Here is a 19725-nt window from a genome sequence, read left to right on the forward strand (position 1 = left end):
TGCTCTGGTCAGATGAAACCAAAATCAAACTTTTTGCCCACAATGCAAAACGATATGTTTGACGTAAAAGCAACACAGCTCATCACCCTCAACACACCATCCCCACTGTCAAACATGGTGGTGGCAGCATCGTGGTTTGGGCCTGCTTTTCTTCAGCAGGGACAGGGAAGATGGTTAAAATTGAGGGGAAGATGGATGCAGCCAAATACAGGACCATTCTGCATGAAAAACTGTTGGAGTCTGCAAAAGACCTAAAACTGGGATGGAGATTTATCTTCCAACATGACAATGATCCCAAACATACAGCAAAATCTACAAAGGAATGGTTCACAAATAAATGTATCCAGGTGTTAGAATGGCCAAGTCAAAGTTCAGACCTGAATCCAATCAAGAATCAGTGGAAAGAGCTGAAAACTGCTGTTCACAAACGCTCTCCATCCAACCTCACTGAGCTTGAGCTGTTTTGCAAGGAAGAATGGGCAAGAATTTCAGTCTCTCGATGTGCAAAACTGATAGAGACATACCCCAAGCGACTTGCAGCTGTAATCGCAGCAAAAGGTGGCTCTACAAAGTTTTTGCACGCCCCACTTTTCATTTTTTTTATTAGTTAAAAAAGTTTCAAAAATCCAATAGATTTCGTTCCACTTCACAATTGTGTCCCACTTGTTGGTGATTCTTCACAAAAAATTAAAATTTTATATCTTTATGTTTGAAGCCTGAAATGTGGCAAAGGGTTGAAAAGTTCAAGGGGGCCGAAATACTTTCGCAAGGCACTGTATCTGGGTGAAGTCAAGTGATCGATGTTCTGTGCCACCTGGACGGCTGTCTGGGTCGACGTGTGTTAACCACATAAGCCCCGGACCATTTTGCTGGCCGAAGACCAGACCTCTTTTTGCGATTCGGCACTGCGTTGCTTTAACTGACAATTGTGCGGTCGTGCGACTTGGCTCCAGGACAAAATTGGCGTCCTTCTTTCCCCACAAATAGAGCTTTCTTTTGGTGGTATTTGATCACCCCTGTGTTTATTTTTTCTGGGCTATAAACAAAAAAGAGCGACAATTTTGAAAAAAATGCAGTTTAGGTCGATACGTATTCTTCTACATATTTTTGGTAACAAAAATCTCCATAAGCGATTATTAATTGGTTTGCGCAAAAGTTATAGAGTTTACAAAATAGGGGATAGTTTTATGGCATTTTTATTAATAATTATTATTTTTTTTAAATGGTGGTGATCAGCAATTTTTATCGTGACTTCGACATTATGGCGGACACATCGGACATTTTTGTGACCATTGTCATTTATACAGCAATCAGTGCTATACAAATGCACTGATTCCTGTGTAAATGACACTGGCAGTGAAGGGGTTAACCACTAGGTGGCAGTGTAGAGGTTAAGTGTGTCCTGGGGCGTTTCTAACTGGGGGGGGGGCGTGGCTGTGCCTGACACGTCACTGATCTCTGCTCCGATGACACGGAGCAGAGATCAGTGACACTGTCACTAGGCGCTGTGATCTCTTTTTTTTTTTAGTAGTAATTGCGCGATCAGCGATTTTTATTGTGACTGCGACATTATGGCAGACACATCGGACATTTTTGACACATTTTTGGGACCATTGTCATTTATACAGCAATCAGTGATATACAAATGCACTGATTCCTGTGTAAATGACACTGGCAGTGCAGGGATTAACCACTAGGTGTCAGTGTAGGGGTTAGGTGTGTCCTAGGGGTGTGTTGCTAACTGTCGGGGGCGTGGCTATGTTTTACACATCACTGATCTCTGCTCCAATCACATGGAGAAGAGATCAGTGTCACTGTTGCTAGGCAGAACAGGGAGATGCTTGTTTACTTTAGCATCTCCCAGTTCTTCCTCCCCGCGAGAAGTGGTTATATTGCCCGGGCTGCTAGGCCGGAGTTTGAGCCTATCTTGGCCACATCTGGCTGCTAGGCTGTCTGAGAGAGCAGCGTAAGGTTGGGATTGCGGCTTGGAGTCCAACCAGAAGGGACATTCTGCCGGCAGGAGATCTTGTCGTGGTTGGAGGTAGAGGGAAAGCTGACGCCACTAAGGGACCAGCCACCTTATTACCAGGGACCACAGTGAGTAGCTGAAGCAAGTACCAGAGCAGTATTCTCACCACCTGGGGACGGTGAAGAATCTGGAAACCTCAGTGGATATCAAGCCAGGGACCCAGCCAGTGCAGGTGACTCTTGCAGAGAAGCCTTGTTTGTCAAGCCAGGGACAGAGCAGGCCAGTGGGGTGAAGCTTGAGAAGTATCTTGAGTGCCAAGCTAGGGACCCAGCGGAGAAACCAGCGTGACGCTTAAGGAAGATACTACCATGAAGATTGGAGGAGCTCAAGGGATTCAGTGGCAGTGAAAGTCTAGTGAGAAACTGGGAGCTCAGTGGGTTAAGGAACTATAAGGAGTGATTGTAGTGGAAGGGAAGGAACTGTTACACTTTGTGTTAAAAACTGTTACAAAACTGTTACCATAAGGGACAGCATTCCTACACATGCAGATAGTGTAGTGTTTTGCTGGAGGCCTTTCCCTGCATGGCTGTCCTCCTATTGAAGTCTCTGAGTCTGCCAATTAATCTTGCAACGACCTATGGGTGGCCTGACCCCAACCCTCTTTCCCAAAATTCTGTTAAGAGAAATGAAATCTCTTTTGCATTCAAGAAGTGTCTGCCGGCCCAATGAATGTAATTGCTTTGCACCCACCATGCCTCACAACCCACCATATACAGAAGGATGTCTGCTATCTCTGGCCCTGGAGGTTTTCATTAAACCAAAGGAGGCCTGGGACCTTGCTACATTTGGCACCCAACGTGGGGTTAAGGCGTTCTCCTTGCAGCAGTCGCCCTTAACTCACCAAACCTGCAGGATATAACAGAAATCTATAGCGAAGTGCAGCCAGCGCCGCAGAAAAGCCACAGGTACACTGCGCTGCACCAGCGTAAAAGCAGCCTAATATATGCTATTGTGCCACTGACCTGAAGCTGCTGCTACCTGCTGTGAATCCTGCTACCAGAGAAAGAAGAGTGCTGTTGGTATCATTCAGCCTGTTACTGCAGCTGGCACTATAGCCTAGGCATTGGCTTATGCGGCTGGCTGATGCCTCCAAAGCCACTTGCCTCCTTCACAAACTGCATCTCTACAAAGAGTTCCTCTGTTTCGCCCTGCACCATGATGGATGCTCTAGGACAGCAGGTCGGCAACCCAAGGCACGATCTACCAGTCACCTGGCCATGGTCGACTGGTAGATTGCAGTCCACAGGTTGCTACCCCCCCCCCCCCCCCGGACTATGGTATAATGGATAACAGATAGGTGCCACTGGATCAAACCCAAATCTAACACTAAAACAGAATGGCATAAAGTCTGAAAACAATGCGTGCAATACAATGGTAACAAGCCACAACATGGCAGGGGAAGGCGAATGGTTAAACAAAAAGATCCAGGCCTTTATGTCATCACAGCTCTATGAAATATTGACAAAATGTTACCCAACTTTTTTATGTTTGGCTCCTTGGTCCAGCTAAAATGCAGAGCAGAGAGTGTAGCAGATGCAGGAAGCAGAGTCCAGAAGCATTGTACTAGCAGCTTGGACCAATGTAACTTTGTCCAGTATATAAGCAGTGTTTCTCAACTGCAGTCTTCAAGGCGCCCCAACAGGTCATGTTTTCAGGATTTCCATTCATTTGCACAGGTGATTTGATTAGTTTCACTGCCTTAGTAATGAACAAAAATTGGGACCCACCACTCCTGGTTGCTTCTAGCCCCATAACATATATAGAAAAAAGGCAAAATACTCCCAGGGGCCTATACGCAACTTGCCAGTAAATAAATACTTGTGTTTGTAAAATATATTGTTTATTTAAATTGATAAAAATAGTTGTTTTGTATCACATTACTTAAAGAACAATATAAAAAAAAAAAAACTGGAGAATGGGAAATACATAAACAAAAAAGAACAAGAGCTCTGGTGTACAACATTTTTTTCATAATGGATGTCCAATATGACAATAACAGTATGCAGTACACAACAGTGGATTGCCGTTAGAGATAACTCCAACGCGTTTCAATCCTAATGTATTTGCTCTTCTTCAGGGGGGAATGTGAACATCTTAGGTGGAAAAAAAAAGTGTTTATGGCCAGAGCAAGAATACAAAAAGGAAAACAACATCACACCAGGATATTCTCACAGGGGTCAGTCATCCAAGGAACAGGCAGGGAATTCAGTTCTATCTTGTTTAACCATAGATGGGTCTCAAGTATAGTATATCAGTCTATCCAACGGATTAAGGCAGTGGTCAAATTATATATTCATCACAGAGATGGTGGTGTTCACAGTTTCTCAGCATAATGTTATCCACATGTGGGAGCTGTTTTTGCCATAAAGATCTATCCTGCGGTTTTCCAATATGTTGTCCATTTGGGAATGTCCTGTGAGAATATTCTGGCGTGATGTTGCTTTTTATTTTGTATTCTTGCTCTGGCCATAAACACTTTGTTTCCACCTAAGATGTTCACATCCCCCCCAAAGAAGATCGAATACATTAAGATTGAAACGCGTTGGGGTTATCTCTAATGGCAATCCACTGTTGTGTATTGCATACTGTTATTGTCATATTGGACATTTATTATGAAAAAATTGTTGTACACCGGAGCTCTTGTTGTTGTCCTTTTGTTGTTTATGTATTTCCCTTTCTCCAGTTTTTTTTTTTATATTGTTCTTTATTTAATGTGATACAAAAAAATTTTTTTTATCAATTTAAATAAACAATATATTTTTGTAAAAGTATTTATTTACTAGAAAGCTGACTATAGGCCTCTGAGTATTTTGCCTTTTTTTTTTCTATACACTGCCTTAGTAATTACCACAGCCATTTCACCTGAGGGAAATCCTGAAAACATGACCTGTTGGGGTGCCTTGAGGACTGGAGTTGAGAAACACTGGTATATACCAGGGATATGCAACTAGCGGACCTCCAGCTGTTGCAGAACTACAAGTCCCATGAGGCATAGCAAGACTCTGACAGCCACAAGCATGACACCCAGTGGCAGAGGCATGATGGGACTTGTAGTTTTGCAACAGCTGGAGATCCGCTAATTGCATATCCCTGGTATATACCATACCTGGCCAATGACCCAGATGCTGGAAATCACTGTAGTAGACGCTACTACTCAGGTGATCTCCAGTTGCTTTAAAGTTCCGTGGCCGGCAGCTGTCCTCCTACATTCTGAACACAGGAGGTTGGCTGTTTGGCAGCGGCGCCATTCAGAGAATCTTTTGCATTTCTGAATGAATGCAAAGCATTCTTTGATTGGACAAGGTGGAAAGGCAGGGTAGCGATGCCATGTTCTCCACCTTGTCCATTAAGAGAATGCTTTGCATTCATTCAGAGAATGGCACCGATGCTCAGTGGCTGACCGCCTGTGTGTATAATGTAGCAGGGCAGACACTTGGCACTGAACCCAGAAGCAAGTTGAGATCACTGGGGTAGCGTTCAGGGGCGTAACTATAGTGGGTGCAGCAGTCGCGACCGCAACTGGGCCCTGTGATACGGGGGGCCCATGCAGCCCCCTCTACATATGGCCGGCAGCAGCATAGGCAGCTAGGGGTACCAGTGCACCATGCACACGGATGGCTGGAGGTGGAGGGTGACTAGCAGAGCTCCATGCTCGACTATCGCACTGGCTGCTCTTTAGTTGTGCATTCCCCGCATGACCTGTGTCCTCGGCCGGCTCCTCAGAATACCCCTCTCCTGCTCCATGCATTGCCGCTCAGTCCGATGTCTGTTCTCCCCAGCCAGAGTCCTGCCCCCCCCCCCCGAGTCCGGCCCACACTGCACTGCATACTTCTCCCGGGTAAACAAACTTTAAGCACACAGATGCAGTGCAGCCCTATGAGAGCCCCCCGGGGGACATTGCAGGCTTACAGTGGTGTGAAAAAGTGTTTGCCCCCTTCCTCATTTCCTGTTCCTTTGCATGTTTGTCACACTTAAGTGTTTCGGAACATCAAACCAATTTAAACAATAGTCAAGGACAACACAAGTAAACACAAAATGCAATTTGTAAATGAAGGTGTTCATTATTAAAGGTGAAAAAAAATCCAAACCATCATGGCCCTGTGTGAAAAAGTGATTGCCCCCTAAACCTAATAACTGGTTGGGCCACCCTTAGCAGCAACAACTGCAACCAAGCGTTTGCGATAACGTGCAATGAGGCTTTTACAGCGTCCTGGAGGAATTTTGGCCCACTCATCTTTGCAGAATTGTCCTAATTCAGTTACATTAGAGGGTTTTCGAGCATGAACGGCCTTTTTAAGGTCATACCACAACATCTCAATAGGATTCAGGTCAGGACTTTGGCTAGGCCACTCCAAAGTCTTCATTTTGTTTTTCTTCAGCCATTCGGTGGTGGACTTGCTGGTGTGTTTAGGATCATTGTCCTGCTGCAGAACCCAAGTTCGTTTCAGCTTGAGTACACAAACAGATGGTCGGACATTCTCCTTCAGGATCTCTTGGTAGACAGCAGAATTCATAGTTCCTTTTATCACGGCAAGTCTTCAAGGTCCTGAAGCAGCAAAACAGCCCCAGACCATCACACTACCACCACCATATTTTAATGTTGGTATAATGTTATTGCCACACCTGTTCACAATCAAGGCATCACTTAAATAGGAGCTGCTTGACACAGTAAGGTCCACCAGAAGATCCTTAAAAGCTACACATCATGCCGAGACCCAAAGAAATTCAGGAACAATTGAGAAAGAAAGTAATTGAGATCTATCAGTCTGGAAAGGGTTATAAAGCCATTTCCAAAGCTTTACTAATCCAGCGAACCACAGTGAGAGCCATTATCCACAAATGGCGAAGACATGGAACAGTGGTGAACCTTCCCAGGAGTGGCCGGCCGCCCAAAATTACCCCAAGAGCGCAGCGACGACTCATCCAAGAGGTCACAAAAGACCCCACAACAACGTCCAAGGAACTGCAGGCCTCACTTGCCTCAGTTAAGGTCAGCGTTCATGCCTCCACCATCAGGAAAAGACTGGGCAAAAATGGCCTGCATGGCAGAGTTCCAAGGAGAAAACCACTGCTGAGCAAAAAGAACATCAAAGCTCGTCTCAATTTCTCCACAACACATCTTGATGATCCCCAAGACTTTTGGGACAACATTCTGTGGACCGATGAGACAAAAGTGGAACTCTTTGGAAGGTGTGTGTCCAAGTATATCTGGCGTAGAAGGAACACTGCATTTCATAAAAAGAACATTATACCAACAGTAAAATATGGTGGTGGTAGTGTGATGGTCTGGGGCTGTTTTGCTGCTTCAGGACCTGGAAGACTTGCCGTGATAAAAGGAACTATGAATTCTGCTGTCTACCAAGAGATCCTGAAGGAGAATGTCCGACCATCTGTTCGTGTACTCAAGCTGAAACGAACTTGGGTTCTGCAGCAGGACAATGATCCTAAACACACCAGCAAGTCCACCACCGAATGGCTGAAGAAAAACAAAATGAAGACTTTGGAGTGGCCTAGCCAAAGTCCTGACCTGAATCCTATTGAGATGTTGTGGTATGACCTTAAAAAGGCCGTTCATGCTCGAAAACCCTCTAATGTAACTGAATTAGGACAATTCTGCAAAGATGAGTGGCCAAAATTCCTCCAGGACGCTGTAAAAGCCTCATTGCACGTTATCGCAAACGCTTGGTTGCAGTTGTTGCTGCTAAGGGTGGCCCAACCAGTTATTAGGTTTAGGGGGCAATCACTTTTTCACACAGGGCCATGATGGTTTGGATTTTTTTTCACCTTTAATAATAAACACCTTCATTTACAAATTGCATTTTGTGTTTACTTGTGTTGTCCTTGACTATTGTTTAAATTGGTATGATGTTCCGAAACACTTAAGTGTGACAAACATGCAAAGGAACAGGAAATGAGGAAGGGGGCAAACACTTTTTCACACCACTGTATATGCCAGCCCCCCTCCTCCCCCGTCATACACAGATGATGAAAGGTCTTTCTGGGAGATATGCTGATTGCCCGTTGTAAGGATTAAGGGGTGTCTAAACAAAATGGTTGACCTTATGTCTTACTAATTACTTGTATTTCTCTCTGTAAAATAAGGATTCGTCATCTATTGTCACGTACTCATCAAGAAGAGGCCGCATCAGCCCTAAAAAGCAGTCTACGCCCAGAAGATTGTCTTATCAGCTGATAACACCCGGAGAATTGTCTTTACTTTGAAAATGTTGTTTTTTTTACATTTGCTGATGTTTGCCCTTTTCTGTCTATAAAAGATGTAATAAACAAGCCTCAGAGCCACAGTCAGTCAGAGACAGTTAGAGTTAACGACGGACTTCTGAGCAGAAATACTGAATACTTCTGTGTCTCTTTGCTCAGATAAGAACTCTAACTAACAATTGGGAAACGGTAACATAACCTGACAAATAGGTGACTTGTTGAGGTCACACCTAACATTTCTGGCGCCGCGAACACGGACTCGCTGAAGAAACTACAAGAGGCGAACGAACATAAGGACGGAACAAAGAGGCTGGGCACATCAAAGAACCACAGACAAATCCTGCGCAGGTAAGAAAAGCTTTATTTTCTTATAAACTCTGTGCTTCTTAGATTTGTGCCCACCTGATCTGTCTGAATTGTTCTTCAGGTAAACACCAACCTCTGTAGTATGCGGGTCTTGAACTTAATATTTTGGCTTATGTTACCGTTGTTTCTTGTCTGTCTACTTGTCATCTGTCTGTTGTGAATGAGATAAGCCCTGTTTGTATGGTGTGAATTGAAACATATATCATCCCAATGGGTAACGGAATGCGCCCTTAACTCGTAAGAGTACTTTGGGGGTCCGACACTTAAGTTTGATATACGCTTTTTGATTCATGAGCCTAAAAACGGGTTGAAAGTATAAGTCCTGACTGCCTCAATAAAGCAGGAATAAGAAACGAATGCTGAGAGATTCCATGGTAATGGGACGGGAATAAAGGTCTCCACAAAGTCCCGGAGATCTAGTCATATGTGTTTGGCCACCAAAAGGGAATGCTTGTATATGTTGTAGCTGTCAGTCTGGTCATAATATTTGTCAGTTGGCTAGCATATAAAGTAATTCGATCTCATATAGGAGAGGTTTTTTAGTATTTTGGCACCCTAGGAGGAGAAGGCAACGAGACACTTAGTAAGTGATCCAAACGCCACCTAGGTAGGACTGTCAAAATGGGCCAGACACATGGTAAACCCCAGGAGGAATCTCAGAAATGTTATGCTGTTAAAGACATAATTACAATGTTGTATGGGAAGGATAAGGCACAGGGCACAAATAGGATTCTCAAGAAATTTGGAATGGATGGAGAAAATGGATTAAGTGTAGAAGGTTGGGAAGAAATAAAGAAAGACAGACAGGGAGAGATATTGCAGAACAGATGGGTATCACAAATACAATGTTTAATTAAGGTTTCCAACAGGGCTGAAGAGGAGGGATGGGAGTATTGTCAGGAAAAGGGTGGATGGGATATGAAGGTCCGACGCAAAAGTCTTCCTTCTGCTCCCGGCGATAGGGTAAATACGGGAGATACTCCACCTCCTTATAACACTACCACACCAGGTAATGAAAGACCAAAACTTTATCCTTCCTTAAGAGGAAGAGGATGGGTATGCCGAGTATGCGGTACCCAGAACACAGACTGGGCACAGGAATGTGTACATTGCGGCGCTCAAAGACCAGAGCCCCTAGCTCCAGTCCATAGTCGGACTAGGGTAATACAAGTAAATAATCCAAATGCGGGTCAAGCAGGACAGCCACCTACAGTGACCCAACAAGTCGTTCTGAGGACATGGACACCTTGGTCGGCTGACACTCTTATGGCATTAATACAGAATGCTCCTGATCCCGTAGCAAAACCTGCCGCATTCTGTAGATTCGTGACACAATTACTAGACACACATGAAGCAACTTGGCAAGATGGGGAAGATTTGTGTAGACATAAAATGACACTAACGATGTTTAATCAATTTATGAATGAAATTGCTCCACATAGACCACAAGGGGATCCAGCGGCAGATCCACCAGGAGTACACCCTCGTCATATAGACTCTAGACCCCTGTTTATTGCTCAGTTACGAGAATTTTGCCAAGGGAAACAGCAGGAAAGGGGTTCGACAGCGCCCATAAAACAGGCCCCAGGTCAGACTGTTACAGAATTTTACCTCAACATGGAAAGCATGATGGCTGACGAAGGTCTAGATTTAGCCTTACCCGTCACCATTAGGGCTTTCAATCGACAGTTTATGGAAGGACTAGTACCCCAAATAGGTGACAAACTGAAGGCATGTACTCCCGAATGGAGAGCCATACGGGACAGAGGAACATTGTTGCAGAAAGCACAAGGCATAGAGGCTGATTTAGCAGAAACTAAACCCAGAAGGACACCGGGAGTTAACACTGTTGCCCGGGTCAATGAAGGAGGGAATTCCTCCCGTAAACCTCTTACCTGTTATTACTGCAACAAGGTGGGACATATAAAAAGAGACTGTAGGAAAAGGATAAAAGACGAACAGGAAGGAAACACGGACAGAGACACGAGGGACTACAGACAGAGGCGTACCAATGATAGGGACGATCCGACCGCATGACTTGCCCCAGTCCTAGCTGAATCAGAGAACAAAATGCTCCACATGTTGATGAAGGTGGAAGGTAAACATATTCCTTGTTTGGTTGACACAGGAGCGTCACGCAGTCTGTTGTCTGATTCAGTAGTCCCTCCACACATGACGTCCCGTGACACCATACCCATAAGTGGTTATGACGGACTCCTGACTGATGCCCCACTGACTAAACCTTAAAAAGTAAAAATAGGGGGAATGGCAACCGCCTGACACTTGTGTATTGTTGCAATATGTAGATGACCTATTGTTATGTTGTCCGGATAACGATACTTGTTTAAAAGCCACTCTATCATTGTTACAATTCCTGGCTGAAAAAGGGTGCAAGGTGAATAGAACTAAGTTACAGGTATGCCAGAAAAAGGTTGTCTTTTTGGGCCACTGTATATCCCAGGGTACTCGACATCTCACTGAAGACCGAGTCCAGGCCATAAGACAAATGAATATCCCACGCAACTTTAAGCAACTTCGTATGTTTCTGGGAATGGTATCATATTGTAGACAATGGATACCACATGCCAGTTCTCTGATGCAGCCATTATATGATTGCTTGAAAATAGTACCCTATGTACTCACAGAAGCAGGTCATGAATCTTTTAGCACCTTAAAAAGGTTACTAATTTCGGCACCTGCGATCGGGATCCCTGATTATACCAAAACATTTCATTTGTACATTGCTGAAATCACGGGACACGCAACAGGGGTGTTGACACAACAACACATCAAACAAAGGCCGGTAGCATACTTCTCGGCGGCTCTCGATCCTGTCTCTAGAGGATCACCGTCCTGTGTACGAGCAGTTGCAGCAGTGTCAATTATCATTGACAAATCCTCAGAAATTGTCTTAGACAATCCTGTAGTGGTACATACCACACATGACATACACGCCATCTTATCACAGGTCCAACCAAAACACATATCAATGGCGAGGCAGCTGCGTCTGCAATGCACTTTGCTCCGACCCCCCAATGTTACCTTTCAGCGATGCACTTCTTTTAACTTAGCACAGCTTTTACCATTACAGACAGATTTGACAGGGGGGAGTAATGATGATAATGGTGTAGATACAGCACAAGATACTCAGGATTCTGACACACTTTCATTTCATGACATAACATCTGATGAACACGATTGTTTTCAACTTATGGAACAAGAAACCACGGGGTTCCCACATGTCACAGACATACCCATTGCAAATGCAGAACACACACTGTACATAGATGGTAGTAGATTTGCCGATGACAAAGGTAAATATCACACAGGTTATGCTGTGGTAACGGACACACAGGTAATTGAGGCAAAGTCACTACCAGCACACATGTCGGCACAAGAAGCGGAACTAACCGCTCTAGAGAAAGCCCTAGAACACTTGGAGGGACAAGAAGGGAACATTTACACTGATTCCGCATACGCCTACGGTGTGGCACATGATTATGGCCACATATGGAAAGCTAGAGGTTACCTTACAGCAGCAGGCACACCTGTTAAACATGGTGAAGGAATCAAAAGAGTCCTGAACAATCTTCAAAAGGTTATAAGAGTAGCCATCATGAAGATAGCGGCACACACGAGCGCAAAAACAACTGAGGCAAAAGGAAACGCATTTGCAGATTTAACTGCAAAGAAGGCAGCTCTAGGGGAAGTAAGCCCTGAGACCTTAGCTACGGTACAGGTGAGTATGCCCGAAACCACATGGCAGCAGCTAATGGAACTACAGGAACAAGCAGGGGCTATTGAGAAGGACCGTTGGGTTAAGGAGGGAGCTGCACCAGGCCTTGACAATGTATGGAGAGAAGGAGACAAAATATGTCTACCCGCTTCTCTATACCCCGCAATGGCAGCGGCTGTCCACTTACCCACTCATGTCAGCTCCAATTCTATGTATAGGATTGTAAGCCAAGGATGGCTAGCCCCTGGATTCAGTAGTACTGCAAGGAACTACTGTGCTGCATGCCAAATCTGTCTGATTAATAACCCAGGACAGAGAGTGAAAACCCCACGTAAACATCAGGTCCGGGCCCAATATCCCTTTCAGAGACTGCAGATTGACTACATACAAATGCCTAAGAGCGGCCCCTTTGAATTTGTTCTCGTGTGCATCTGCCTATTTTTCAGGCTGGTCCGAAAGTTATCCTGTGAAATCAGCTACGGCAAAAGCCACCGCCAAGAAACTGATTACTGAGCTGATACCTAGGTTTGGTCTCCCAGAAACAATAGAATCAGATAGGGGGACACATTTCACGGGAGAAATAATGCAAAATGTGATGGCAATGTTAGGGGTTCAACAAAGTTTTCATACTCCTTACCACCCACAGAGTTCAGGATCAGTAGAAAGAGTAAATGGTACAATCAAGCTGAAAATACAAAAAGCTATGCAGGAGTTGAACAAACCATGGCCTGAGTGCCTACCCTTAGCTTTGTTCTCTATTAGGTACACCCCAACAGGAAAAACAGGGTTATCCCCATATGAAATACTGTTTGGAAGTGCACCTAGATTAGGTTTATATTTTCCTCAAAGTATGCAATTACAATGTGATAGTTTAACTACGTATGTAATACAGTTGCAACAGCGTCTGACTAAAATCCACAAGAGTGTGTATTCTTCTCTTCCAGACCCTAATTCTGTCACAGGTACACACGATCTACAACCAGGAGACTATGTGTATGTAAAGAAACATACCAGAAAGACACTGGAACCAAGGTTTGAAGGTCCTTTCCAGGTGCTATTGATTACAGCAACCTCAGTGAAATTGGAAGGGAAACCTACCTGGATCCACGCTTCTCATTGTAAAAAGGAGCCAGTTGGCAAATGACAACATGTATCTTTTTATTGTTTCAGTAATCCTGGCTAATAGTTTGGTTACCTCACAGAATAAAATACACAAGGATGAAGGATTTTCTAAAAAAATGTTATTACAGAAGTTTAAATATGCTTATGCCCAGAAGTCAGGATATGAGAAATGTTGGATTTGTAGCAAATTACACCCCAGCACAGCAAGTATACCACTGATGGCAGTTCCTATAAACTATACTGATCTTGCTAACAGTAGCATTAACATAATTAGAACAAATACCAATGAGACAGTAATGTTTAAGTCAAATGGTCTCGCCTTTTTCCCTGATTGGTGTTTCAGCTTAGGGAACACAACGGGAGGAAATGGAGAATGCCAAGACAGCAAGTTTAATTTGTCCATTGTCGTATTAAATGGAAGCTTCTATCCCAGTAATTCCAGCACACACCAGACATTATCTGACTTCCTCACTAACATTGTGGATAATAATGTTAGGTGGTTAGTATCCAACTTATCCCTCTATGGATACACCTCTCGTTATAGAAATGATATCAGTTCAAGATCAGTAGCACTGGGAAATAATATATACATCTGTTGTGAGGATAAATGTTATACTTGGATACCTAGAAGAGCTCAGGGATGGTGCTACCTCGCAAGTTTAGTACCAGTAATGGGAGTAGTAGGTGATGAACGAGGTGATCACCTATTAGAAGCTAGCATGCATCCTAGATATCCCCTCAGGTATCGTAGTAAAAGAGAAATATTCCTGAAGAAGGACATGGCATGGGTTTGGTTCCCGTCCTGGACAGGATGGGGTATAGACTTAATGAAAAGACTAAATAACTATACAGGAATTATTAATGATGTTTTGGAGAAAAACTCTGATGACATTACTAAGTTAAATCTGGAGACCAGAGCCATCAGACAACAATTAGAATTACATGAATTAGCAATTGAAAGTATGAGTGCAGCACTGACAGGACTCTGTGAAACTACTGAGGACTATGAGTGCTGTACTTGGATACATAACACCAGCATTGAGGTACCTGACTATTATGACATCATTGCACAACACCGTACGGAAGTAAAGAATTTACAAGAGAAGGCCCGAAATATTGGTCGCGACTGGGATCCGTTTGGTGGAACTTTTAGTTTCTCAGGGTTATTCTCTTGGGTTAAGAAGGCAGCAATGACGATTATAGTGGTGCTCTTATTCGTATTTTTCTTTTATGCATGCTTTAAGTTGTTTATGTGCTTTTGCAAGAAAGCCAAGGTAAATGATGCGGAAAAGATGGAACTTTTGTGAAGATAGGTAGATTTCGTTTCTTGACATCACCCATCTGTCAGAAAAGCCACTCTTCCTGAATTTTAGATGTTGGTACTGTCCAGGGGGATGGGTGTATACCCCTCTGACAACTCGCGGTCAGGGAGAGTACTCTGGATATAGGCCGACTAGAACTTGTTCAGGTGGACCCAGGGCAAGAGGGAGGGGTGATGTCAAAGGGGGAAATGTAAGGATTAAGGGGTGTCTAAACAAAATGGTTGACCTTATGTCTTACTAATTACTTGTATTTCTCTCTGTAAAATAAGGATTCGTCATCTATTGTCACGTACTCATCAAGAAGAGGCCGCATCAGCCCTAAAAAGCAGTCTACGCCCAGAAGATTGTCTTATCAGCTGATAACACCCGGAGAATTGTCTTTACTTTGAAAATGTTGTTTTTTTTACATTTGCTGATGTTTGCCCTTTTCTGTCTATAAAAGATGTAATAAACAAGCCTCAGAGCCACAGTCAGTCAGAGACAGTTAGAGTTAACGACGGACTTCTGAGCAGAAATACTGAATACTTCTGTGTCTCTTTGCTCAGATAAGAACTCTAACTAACAATTGGGAAACGGTAACATAACCTGACAAATAGGTGACTTGTTGAGGTCACACCTAACACCGTCCAGCACACTGGATGGAGCCCAGGCCAACATGGATGAGTGCACCGCCTACAGCTTGGTCATGGTGAGTGAAAGGACCCCATCACCTACACACTATTACATACCCCCTCCATCTCCCCCTGGGGACAGGGACCCCTTCTCACGTGGGGACAGGGACCCCCACCTCCCCTGGGAACAGGGACCCCTTCTCACCTGGGGGCAGTAACTTCATCTGCCCTGGAGAAAAGGACCTCATCTCTTCTGGGGACGAGGACCCTATCCTGCCTAGGGACAGTCCCCCAACGGGGCACCCAAAAAATGTAAAAAAATAAATAAAATAAAAACTACTGATACCAGTGGTGGAACTACAGGGTTTACAAAGGTCATACCTGTGACCACGCCCTGGAATTCCACCACCAGACTCGGAGGGAAGGGCCCTGGCTGGGGTTCAGGGGGGCCCTTCATGGTTTCTTGCATCGGGGCCCTGAAGGTTCTAGTTACGCCACTGGTAGCGTTGTCTACTTCAGTGATTTCCAGCTTCCAAAAGGCATCTGCCAGGTATGGTATATACATGGTCCAAGCTGGAACAAGGTAACTATGTAAAATATATCCATACCTGGAACTCCTCTTTAAAGAAAAAGTAAGAGGTGGAATTGGAAGAATTACATTATTGTGAGAAGGTACGATCACCAACGGCTGGTTGTTGCAGTTATAATTTGTCAACGTCTGGGTAAAAAGAGACTGTGGTGGGAATTTACTGAAAAGACTGGTGCAGCTGTGCATGGCAACCAATCAGCTTTTAGCTTTCATTTTCAAAGCTTAGCTTTAGCTGAAATTAGAAGCCAATTGCTCCAGATTCTGTCTGCCCCAGTTTTAGTACATTTCTCATTCCCCGTGTATTTTTTTACGGTTTTGCCGCAATCTAAATATTTTCCCACTAGATGGCACTATAAATTAAATCTGTACAGTGAAGAAAAAAGTATTTGATCCCCTGCTGGTTTTGTAGGTTTGCCCCCTGAAGAAATGATCAATCTATACTTTTAATGGTCGGTTTATTTTATCAGTGAGAGACAGACTAACAAAAATATCAAGAAACATGCATTTAAAAAAAGTTATAAATTGATTTGCATTTTAATGAGTGAAATAAGTATTTGATCCCCTATCAATCAGCAAGATTTCTGACTCCCAGGAGTCTTCTATACAAGTAACTAGCTGAGAGTAGGAGCACTCTCTTAAAAAGAGTGCTCCTACTCTCAGCTTATTACCTGTATTAAAGACACCTGTCCACAGAACCAATCAATCAGATTCCAATCTCTCCACCATGACCGAGACCAGAGAGCTGTTCAAGGACGTCAGGGACAAGATTGCAGACCTACACAAGGCTGGAATGGGCTACAAGACCATCGGCAAGCACCTTGGTGGGAGGGTGACAACAGTTGGTGCCATTATTCGCAAATGCAAAAAAACACAAAATAACTGTCATTCTCCCTCAATCTGAGGCTCCATGCAAGATCTCACCTTGTGAAGTTTCAGTGGTCATGAGAATGGTGAGGGATCAGCCCAGAACTACACGGGAGAATCTTATCAATGATCTCAAGGCAGCTGGGACCATAGTCACCAAGAAAACAATTGGTAACACACTACGCTGTGAAGGACTGTAATCCTGCAGCACCTGCAAGGTCCCCCTACTCAAGAAAGCACATGAATGGGCCCGTCTGAAGTTTGCTAATGAACATCTGCATGATTCAGAGGAGAACTGGGTGATGAGACCAAAATCTAGCTCTTTGTCATCAACGCACCACACCGTGTTTGGAGGAGGAATGCTGCCTATGACCCAAAAACACCATCCCCACCGTAAAACATGGAGGTGGAAACATTATGCTTTGAGGGTGTTTTTCTGCTAAGAGGATAGAACAATGTCACTTCATTAAAAGGGACAATGGACGGGGTCATGTACTGTCAAATCTTGGGTGAGAACCTCCTTCCACCAGCCAAGGCATTAAAAATAGGTCGTGGATGGCATGACAATAACCCAAAATTCACGGCCAAGGCATCAGTCAAGGAGTGGCTCAAGAAGAAGCAGATTAAGGTCCTGGAGTGACCTAACCAGTCTCCAGACCTTAATCCTATAGAAAATATGTGGAGGAAGCTGAAGGTTCGAGTTACCAAACGTCAGCCTCGAAACCTTAATGACTTGGAGAGGATCTGCAAAGAGGAGTGGGACAAAATCCTGAGATGTGTGTAAACCTGGTGGCCAACTACAAGAAACGTCTGACCTCTGTCTGACAAACAAGGGTTTTGCCACCAAGTCATGTTTCACTCATTAAAATGCAAATCAATTTATACCTTTTTTGAAGTGTGTTTTGTTTTTTTTGTTGTTATTCTGTCTCTCACTGTTAAAATAAACCTACTATTAATTAATCATTTTTTTGTCAGTGGGCAAACATACAAAATCAGCAGGGAGTCAAACCCCACCCCCCCCCCCCCCCCCCACTGTAATAGCAGATCTCTGTCCACAGAACTTCTGAAAAATGGGGAGACTGGGCTGCATATTAGGGTCTTGTGCACACAGAATGTCAGAAATGCCGCTTTTACGGGTGGTTGAATTTTTTTCTGCCTCTAAACACCCCTCAGTGTTACCCTCCGTGTCCATGCACATATAGCCATTTACAGGCAGAGGTAGGAGCGCTTAGAAGCAGAAAAAAAAAACCACCTCTTGCGTGTTCAGAAGACGGGCATTTAGGTGAAGGAAGAGTCAAATGCATCTAAATACACATTAACACTAGATGCGTTTAGGCATATTAAAGCGGAGTTCCAACCACTTTTAGAACTTTTTCTTTAAATGATTATAAGCCCTTGTACACACAGTCGGAAATTCCGACCACAAAATCCGTCAGAATTTTTTCCGACGGATTTTGTCCGAAACTGGTGTTGCATACACACGGTTGAACAAAGTTGTCGGAAAATCCGATTATTCGGAACATGATGACGTTCGTTTGTTCCGACGGGACAACGTTCAGGCTAGTAGCCAATAGCTTTGCTCTCGTACTTTGATCTGAGCATGCGTGGCACTTTGTCCAATCGGAATTCTCTACAAACGCTCGGACAAAGTCCGATCGGATCATGTTGTCGGAAAATTTTTATATCCAGCTCTCAAACTTTGTTGGTCGGACATTCCGACGGATAAAGTCCGATGGAGCTCACACACGGTCGGATTATCTGACAACACGGTCCGATCGTGTGTACAAGGGCTTATACCAAATAGATGAAGCATTGTAAATAGTTTTTTTTGTCTCCTTACCCAGATACTGCTGTTTTCCATTTAGTTTCCAGGTTCTGCTACCCGCGTATATATGTCTGTCATATCCGGCGGCGCACTGTCTCCTGGGAGTTTTGTGTCATAATTCCCAGGAGTCAGTGTGGACGGCAGCCGCTTGTGATCGCGATATTTTCCCAAACCGGAAGTGACGCGATGACGATGGTTGCCATCACAACAGAGGTGGGCACTTCCGATGACCCCGTCCGTTGTGATGGAAATGTCAGAAGTTGACGGCGCTGCAAGCCAAACACACTGCGCATGTGTGAGAACAGGCGGTGCATGCTGGTCGCTCAGCAGCACCGTATCCCGGAAGATAGTGCTTGTGGGCTTCACATGCCTACAAGCAAAATGGAAAATACCAGGAGACAATAATAAAAGAGATCTTTTGATTGCAAATCGGCAATCGAGCGGCGATAGATCATAAAAACATGAGTTCTAATCCAAAGATATTAAATCTTTAAAAAAAAAATAATTGTATACAGTTGGAACTTCGCTTTAATGTATTCTAATGGCCAGAACAAATTAATATTCTGGCCAATTGAATGCATTAATACCAAACTTGTGAACGCGCACGCAAAAAGCATCTTTAGGCATGTTTTTTTAAGCCATGCTTTCCTCCCCTGGAGCAAAGGTGTACAGGAAAAAAAAAAGTCCCATGTGCATGAGCGGATTAATCCAAGTGATAGCAAATTGTACTAAAGGACATTGTAACATTTATAAATCTTTGAGAACATAAAAGAGTATCAGTCGCACTCCACTTGGCTTTTCTTGCAGTGCGTTTTAATAATAAATAAACTGACTGCATACAAATGATATCTCCACCCAAACACCAGCCTTCCTTGACGCGTTTCACCACTCCCCTGGCTTGTGTGAAAGCCAGGAGTGGAGAAACGCGTTAACGAAGGCTGGTAATTGGGTGGAGATATCGCTGTATTCAGTCAAAAAAATACTGCAAGAAAAGCAAAGTGGAACGCGGCTGATATTCTTTTATGTTGTCAGTGGAGATGGA

At 44.0% G+C, this 19725-nt stretch overlaps 1 protein-coding gene across 1 annotated transcript; it reads left to right on the forward strand.

The window, feature by feature from the left end:
• The first annotated feature begins 8056 nt into the window (after positions 1–8056).
• Positions 8057–18723, forward strand: LOC143926463 (uncharacterized). Its single transcript, XM_077450240.1, has 3 exons — positions 8057–8596; positions 13295–14647; positions 18703–18723. Exons 2-3 carry the CDS (start codon positions 13499–13501, stop codon positions 18721–18723), a joined length of 1170 nt encoding a protein of 389 aa, XP_077306366.1. The 5' UTR covers positions 8057–8596; positions 13295–13498.
• The last annotated feature ends 1002 nt before the right edge of the window (positions 18724–19725 follow it).

The sequence above is a fragment of the Lithobates pipiens genome, unplaced genomic scaffold (assembly GCF_037356315.1).
Source record: "Lithobates pipiens isolate NorthernLeopardFrog02 unplaced genomic scaffold, aLitPip1_a1.2 Scaffold_10, whole genome shotgun sequence".
In the NCBI taxonomy this organism is placed as follows: domain Eukaryota; kingdom Metazoa; phylum Chordata; class Amphibia; order Anura; family Ranidae; genus Lithobates; species Lithobates pipiens.

Excerpts from the sequence above, each read along its gene's own strand:
- LOC143926463 (XM_077450240.1), top strand. The coding sequence starts at position 13,499 with ATGTATCTTTTTATTGTTTCAGTAATCCTGGCTAATAGTTTGGTTACC. Across the intron at positions 14,648-18,702 it reads TCTCAGGGTTATTCTCTTGG|ATACTGCTGTTTTCCATTTA; the intron begins GTTAAGAAGGCA and ends CTCCTTACCCAG.